The following is a 6,907-nucleotide window of genomic DNA, read 5'->3' as shown; positions in this document are numbered from 1 at the left end:
GCAGAACAACTTGTCCTTTCTGTTTCTTATTCAGCCAGGAGGCCAACTCAACACTGCTCAGTTCCAGAGACTCAGGGACAAAACCCAGGGTCTGGGCTTCCCTGGTGGCACAGTGGTTGAGAGTCCACCTGCCGATGCAGGGGATACGGGTTCGTGCCCCGGTCCGGGAAGACCCCACATGCCACGGAGTGGCTGGACCCGTGAGCCATGGCTGCTGAGCCTGTGCTCCGCAACAGGAGAGGCCGCAGGGGTGAGAGGCCCGCATACCGCAAAAAAAAAACAAAAAAAAAACAGGGTCTGAGACTGGAGGACTAAGGTATGTGATAACTTCTGTCAGTAATGATTACTCGTTTTAAAAATTTTTTTTTAATTTTTAAATTAAAAACATTTTTACTAACCATTGCTTTAAAAAGAGCAATACATTTTTAAAAACTGATATAAATTACATTGTTCTTTTGTTACTGAGTCTAAGCCCCTACTGCTCGCCACATAACAGGCCAACGATCAACAGACGAGTCGTTGGGACAAGGAGTAACGACTTTATTCAGAAAGACAGCAAACCAAGAAGATGGTGGGCTCATGCCCCCAAAGAACCATCTTGCCTGAGTTAGAATTCAGGCTCCTTTTATACTAAAAGGGGAGGCAGTAAAGTCAAACACTTCCTGGTTTCCATCAGCCTCCAGAGGGGGATGTGTCAATTTCTTCCTCCCTGCAGTCATTCACAGGTGGGCCTGGTCAGGAGGTTTCCTTTGAGCTAAACAAAGGTATTTTACCTTAAGGCTCATGACCTGGGAGGCAGGGTTCCCAGAGATGGGCCATTATGTATAATTTAAGCTTCTAGGCAACATCCCTTCAGTGATGAACTTGTAATAGAATACAAAGTGTTCTTCCCTATTACAATTCCCCACTGTCAATTTCCATCCCACAATCTTGTGGGAAAAGGAATGAAGACCCTTCTGCTGAACAGAGGTGAGGAATATTCCTTAGAATCTTTAGTTAGTCCTTTTTATCTACAACTATTTAAACCTGATGAAACCTCTTAGCAGTTTCTTGGCTAATTCGTAACGGAACTTGGGGTTTGGGTTCCAGTTCAATACATATACTAAATTCTGGTGCTATTTCTTTGGACACAATTAAACAAATTGGTTGCCCCTTCTCCAATGGGCAATGGAGATGGAATTCCCATCTACTTCGGTTGGATGGGCAGACCTGTTGGAGGTATACTCATGAATAAATAGAGCCCAAAGTTTTAATGTGATTGGCCACCGCTAGGTCTTTAGCATTTATAGATTCGCCTGCCTGGGAACACACCTGCAAGGCCTGCCATACAGTATTCTAGTGGCTTAATTTAAGCCTGCTTCTGGGAGCCACTGATCCATAGCAGAGCAACTGGCAAGGCCTCATCCCAAATTCAGTGTCTCTTGACATGTTTTAGCAATGTTCCTTTTTAATGTATGATTAATTTTCTTGGTTTTTCCTGTTGATTATGGTCTCCAGGATGAATGCAGTTTTAATGCCTTCTTCCAAATCCGGGGATAATATCCCTTAGAAGGGCTTTAACCACTTCAGAGATTTTCTGTCTGTGGGATATGCTTCCACCCATCCTGAAAAAGTGTCCACACAAACACTAGCAGGTTATCTGAAATTTCTTGCAGTTCAAGGCATTTGAGGACAGTCTGTTTTTCAGTCCTGGGTTGGGCAGTTTCCTCTGTGTTGAGTCCCCATCTGTGGAGGTCTGACAGCAGTCTTTGGGTTATTTTTAAGACCTTGCGGGAAAGAGCTTTGTCTCCTTTCCAGGGATTTTCATGAGCCCCATCTGTAGGCTTAAATTAAAGCGTGTTCTGGTGGGACTCCGATGTCAAGCTATTCTGGTGGAAAAACTTCACGGTGAGGTCTATCAGAAAGTTAATCAGGGCTTCCCTGGTGGCACAGTGGTGGAGAATCTGCCTGCCAATGCAGGGGACACAGGTTCGAGCCCTGGTCTGGGAAAATCCCACAGGCCGCAGAGCAACTAGGCCCGTGAGCCACAGCTACTGAGCCTGTGCATCTGGAACCTGTGCTCCGCAACAAGAGAGGCCGCAGTAGTGAGAAGCCCGCACACCGCGATGAAGAGTGGCCCCCACTTGCCGCAACTAGAGAAAGCCCTCGCACAGAAAGAAACGAAGACCCAACACAGCCATAAATAAATAAATATTTAATTTTATTTTTTAAAAAAAAAGAAAGTTAATCAGCTCATTCCCCACTGTCAATTTCACCCCCAACTTCTGTGGGGAATTAGGTGCCTCAAGTCCAAAGGAGCCCCTGGGCCTCTTCATTCAGTGTTCCTCTCTTTCTACCAAGAGAGGTTCTTGTCTTTTATTGTTCTTCTTCTGTTTTAGCCGAGGGCAATCTTCTCCAACGTTCCCCCTCCTTCCAGTAAGCACATCATTCCTTCCCCAGTGGGCGCTCACCTCTCTTCAGGTTACTCGCCTTCCGGGAATCCAATGCCACTGTCAAAAGAGTGGCGCGTCGTTTTGCATCTTCATTTTTCTGTTGTTCCCTGTTGAACACTTTAAAAGCAACATCTACCAATTGAGGAGGGTTCACTCCAAATGTACCATCTAATTTTTCCAACTTTCTCCTGATATCGGAGGCACTTTGCCCCAAAAGGTCAAATGTACTATTCTAATATTTTCAGGGGCCTCAGGATCTGCATTAGTATGACGTCTGTAGGCCTGATAAATCCTTTCCAAACTTTCAGAGAGGTCTTCATTTGTTTTGCTGAATGTTGCTCAAACTCTTTTGCTTTGGTTTCCCTTTTCAAGGCCCTGCCAAGGTGCACTAATGAGTGATGCTCTAATAAGGGCCTTCTTCCCTGACTGGGGTCCCAATTCGGTTCAGCTGTGGGTGCTTCCAAGTGGGCTTCGGGTGTAGGGGATCCTCCCTATAAGGAGGGCTGCGATCTTATGAGGACTGCAATCTTTCCAATTAAACAAGTCTGAGAAACCCAGCCGGATATTCATTTGTATTTACGCCCCCTATGAGATAACGGCGTAAGGGGAACTGCCCGTCCCAGAAATGGCTCCTGGCCCAAAATGGGTGCCCTGTCGGGTCTTAGATGACAATACCAGACCAAGTCCCCGTACCCCTGAAACTAAGACAGGATTTTCTAACTGATCCCTATAAGGAGGGGCTGTCCTGGGCCTCAGTGTAAGGAATACGGGCTGGATAGGAATGGAAAGTGGTGGAAGGGGTGTATATAGTGGCATAATTGTCAGAGCAGCTGGGACAGCTAGCTCAGCCAGAGGAGTTAAGGTTTGGAGCAACATATCCTCACGCTCATTCCCTACCTTTTCGTATTTTCCCTGACAATACTACCAATCCCTGCGCATAAAGGATTTCATCATTCTTCCCTGCTTTTTCACAAAATACCTACAGAGTCATTCAACAGCCACTGTAAAACTATAGATAACAATTGATCATATAACCATTAAAAGGGCGAATTTCTTTTTAAGAGGGTATTAAATCATTTGTTGATTACACATGATAATGGATGATACACAAGCTTCATTCCCATCTATAACTTTATCTGGTACCATAATTCAATTTAGATATATTGCACAGGATGTGCCAACAATCATATTAATAACCAAAAAACTCCATGACTTTGCTTGGGTGACCCTTTTAATGGTGAACTCTAGGTCACGACACAGTAACGGTCAGTTCATAGTTTCTCCACCAAAGCAGGTTGTAAATAAACTTTGAATGGAACCTGGCACCACCCTGAAGGAATTCTAACGTCACACTGCTGGGGTAGTTTACCAAAATGGCTTCAGAGTAGACTAACTACACAGCACATTTAAAAAAACACACACATTTATTCAGCGTCATGATCAGACTATTACATTTAGCAATCAACAGCATGGGTGCAAAAAAAAAAAAAAATCTACATTAAAACCCTTTGTTGGAATGCTTTACACTTTCCACAGAACAGAAACTAAAGTAACCTGTTAGGGCTTCCCTGGTGGTGCAGTGGTTGAGAGTCCGCCTGCCGATGCTGGAGACACAGGTTCGTGCCCCGGTCTGGGAAGATCCCACATGCCGTGGAGCGGCTGGGCCCGTGAGCCATGGCCGCTGAGCCTGCGCGTCCGGAGCCTGTGCCCCGCAACGGGAGAGGCCACAACAGTGAGAGGCCCCCGTACCGCAAAAAATAAATAAATAAAATAAAATAACCTGTTATACAATTAGTCACAAATGCAGTCCTTGACTTTTTTTTCCCCACACACGAGTACTGTCTAAAACATGTCTTCTTTGTAGCAGCTAGGCCCTGCCACCACTGTGCTTGGCTGAGTTCACAAATCTTTGGTAACCTGGAGTTTCCCCGTCACTTCTCTGTCTCTCCTCTCCTGCTAAGCTTTGTTTCCCGAGAGTAGTTAAAACCTTCTGCCCCCACCACAGCTCCTGCTGCTGCTGGAACCGCCACAGCCACCTTGGTTTTGTGGTTTGGCAAAGTATTGGTCTCCACCACCACAGGGGCCAGCACTTCTGCCTCCAAAGTTTCCTCCTTTCATGGGTCCAAAATTTGCAGATTGTTTGTTGTAACTGCCAGAATCATTGTAGCTTCCACCACCTCCAAAATGGCTTCCATCATTACCGAACCCATTATAGCCATCCCCACTGCCACCATATCCCCCGCCACCGTGGCTGCCACCAAAGGCACCTCGGCCACTGAAGTCTCCTCCACGACCAAACCTGTCATTCGCACCAAAACCCCCTCCACGACCACCACCAAAGTTTCCAGAACCACTTCGACCTCTTTGGCTGGATGAGGAACTAGCCATCTCTTGCTTAGATAGGGCTTTCCTTACGTCACAGTTGTGGCCATTCACCGTGTGGTATTTCTGACTGACAGTCTTGTCTACAGAGTCATGGTCGTCAAAGGTTACGAAAGCAAAGCCTCTCTTTTTGCCACTACCTTGGTCAGTCATGATTTCAGTCACTTCAGTTTTCCCATACTGTTCAAAATAATCTCTTAGGTGATGTTCTTCAGCATCTTCTTTAATGCCACCAACAAAAATCTTTTTCACAGTTAAGTGGGCACCAGGTCTTTGAGAATCTTCTCTTGAGACGGCCCTTTTTGGTTCCACAACTCTTCCATCCACCTTGTGTGGCCTTGCATTCATGACTGCATCCACCTCCTCCACAGTGGCATATGTGACAACCCCGAAGCCTCTGCAGCGCTTGGTGTTTGGATCCCTCGTTGCCACACAATGTGTGAGCATTCCCTGCTGCTCAGAATGGCTCCTCAGACACTCATCAGTTGTTTCAAAGCTCAAACCTCCGATAAAGAGCTTCTGCAGGGCTTCCCTGGTGGCACAGTGGTTGAGAGTCCGCCTGCCGATGCAGGGGACACGGGTTCGTGTCCCGGTCCAGGAAGATCCCACATGCTGCGGAGCGGCTGGGCCCGTGAGCCATGGCCGCTGAGCCTGCGCGTCCGGAGCCTGCGCGTCCGGAGCCTGTGCTCCGCAACGGGAGAGGCCACAACAGTGAGAGGCCCGCGTACCGCAAAAAAAAAAAAAAAAAGTCAGACCAATGAACAGTTTTTCTTTTACACCCAGAGGTCAACAAGGTAGGAAAGCCCCCATATGGAAGAGTGGATGATTAGGTGGCCTGAGGCTACATTCTCAGGGGATGTTTTACACTAAAGTCTCCTACTTGGAGGAGATGTTCAGGCAGTGCTGTTGTTCTGAATTACAATGCTCAAAAGCGGTCTAAAATAGTGACCTTGGGAGGGGAGAAAAGCATACTAAATTTTGATTAAATCATGGTTACGGGGCTTCTCTGGTGGCGCAGTGGTTGAGAGTCCGCCTGCCAATGCAGGGGACACGGGTTCGTGCCCCGGTCCGGGAGGATCCCACATGCCGCGAAGCGGCTGGGCCCGTGGGCCATGGCCGCTGGGCCTGCGTGTCTGGGGCCTGTGCTCCGCAACGGGAGAGGCCGCAGCAGTGAGAAGCCTGCATAACACACACACACACACAAAAAAATCATGGTAACGGTCATTGTACCCAGTGATCACTGAGGACAACTGAGAATGACACTGAGGCTGGGAATTTGGAGTATTCCTATCTGGCTGGTTCCTAAGGAAACAAGGGAGCTATCATGAGTCATATTGAAATTGACAGGGAGGTGTAGTCTTAGCTAAGTAAGCTGTTTCCTTTAGCACAAAAGAAGAAAAGGAGCTCTTTAACCTTTGATATTTTCAAGTTACAGAGTTTAAGTAAAGTCTAACATTTTCACTCCGTAATATGACATCAAGCGAAATTCAAAAAATAATAAATACATGTGTTATATTTGAATAAAGGAATATTAGAAAATTTAAACTAATACTGGTAACAACAAACTTGCCCAGGAACCTTAGCGTTTATGACTTTGGATGGCATTGAAGGACCCTTCATACTCATTGTGCCTGTGTTGTGACTCTCCCTGTCACATACTAGGGAAATCATTAAGTGCTGAAATATGTTGCTCTAAATCACCAAGTCAGAAATCTATGAACCATAAACTGAACAAAATCCTAGAGGATATTTTCAGACCAAAATTTAGTCTTAACTGAGCTCATCCAGTTCTGAGGCTTTCTCATTCAGATGAAGGCGGCACCATGAAATAGGGCAATTTCAGTGAGATTATTTACAAATATTTGATCATGATAAACCAGTTCGAAGTTTTATAACTGAAAACACAAAGCCCTTTAAGGGTAGTTAGACAGTGAACGTAATATATTTGCAATTGAATTAAAAACAAATGAATCTACTATACAAGTGTACTTATTTACAAAACAGAAATAAACTCAAAAACATAGAAAACAAACTTATCATTACCAAAGGGGAAAGTGGGGGAGGAATAAATTAGAGTTTGGGATTAACAGATA

At 45.7% G+C, this 6,907-nt stretch overlaps 1 protein-coding gene across 1 annotated transcript; it reads right to left on the bottom strand.

Annotated features, from left to right (window-relative positions):
• Window positions 1–3,837: 3,837 nt before the first annotated feature.
• Window positions 3,838–5,315, bottom strand: LOC111180453 (heterogeneous nuclear ribonucleoprotein A1-like). Its single transcript, XM_089902199.1, has 2 exons — window positions 4,213–5,315; window positions 3,838–3,986 (listed from the first exon to the last, which is right to left on the bottom strand). The coding sequence occupies exon 1, from the start codon at window positions 5,259–5,261 to the stop codon at window positions 4,413–4,415; it is 849 nt and encodes a 282-aa protein (XP_089758325.1). The 5' UTR covers window positions 5,262–5,315; the 3' UTR covers window positions 3,838–3,986; window positions 4,213–4,412.
• Window positions 5,316–6,907: the final 1,592 nt, after the last annotated feature.

The sequence above is a fragment of the Delphinapterus leucas genome, chromosome 20 (genome assembly GCF_059928025.1).
Source record: "Delphinapterus leucas isolate spDelLeu-1000000601 "Yukka" chromosome 20, BTC_Dleu_Yukka2, whole genome shotgun sequence".
Taxonomy (NCBI): Eukaryota; Metazoa; Chordata; class Mammalia; order Artiodactyla; family Monodontidae; genus Delphinapterus; species Delphinapterus leucas.
This window is presented reverse-complemented; position numbering and strand designations above follow the sequence as displayed.

Coding starts and splice junctions, on each gene's coding strand:
- LOC111180453 (XM_089902199.1), bottom strand. CDS start 5,261: ATGCTCACACATTGTGTGGCAACGAGGGATCCAAACACCAAGCGCTGC.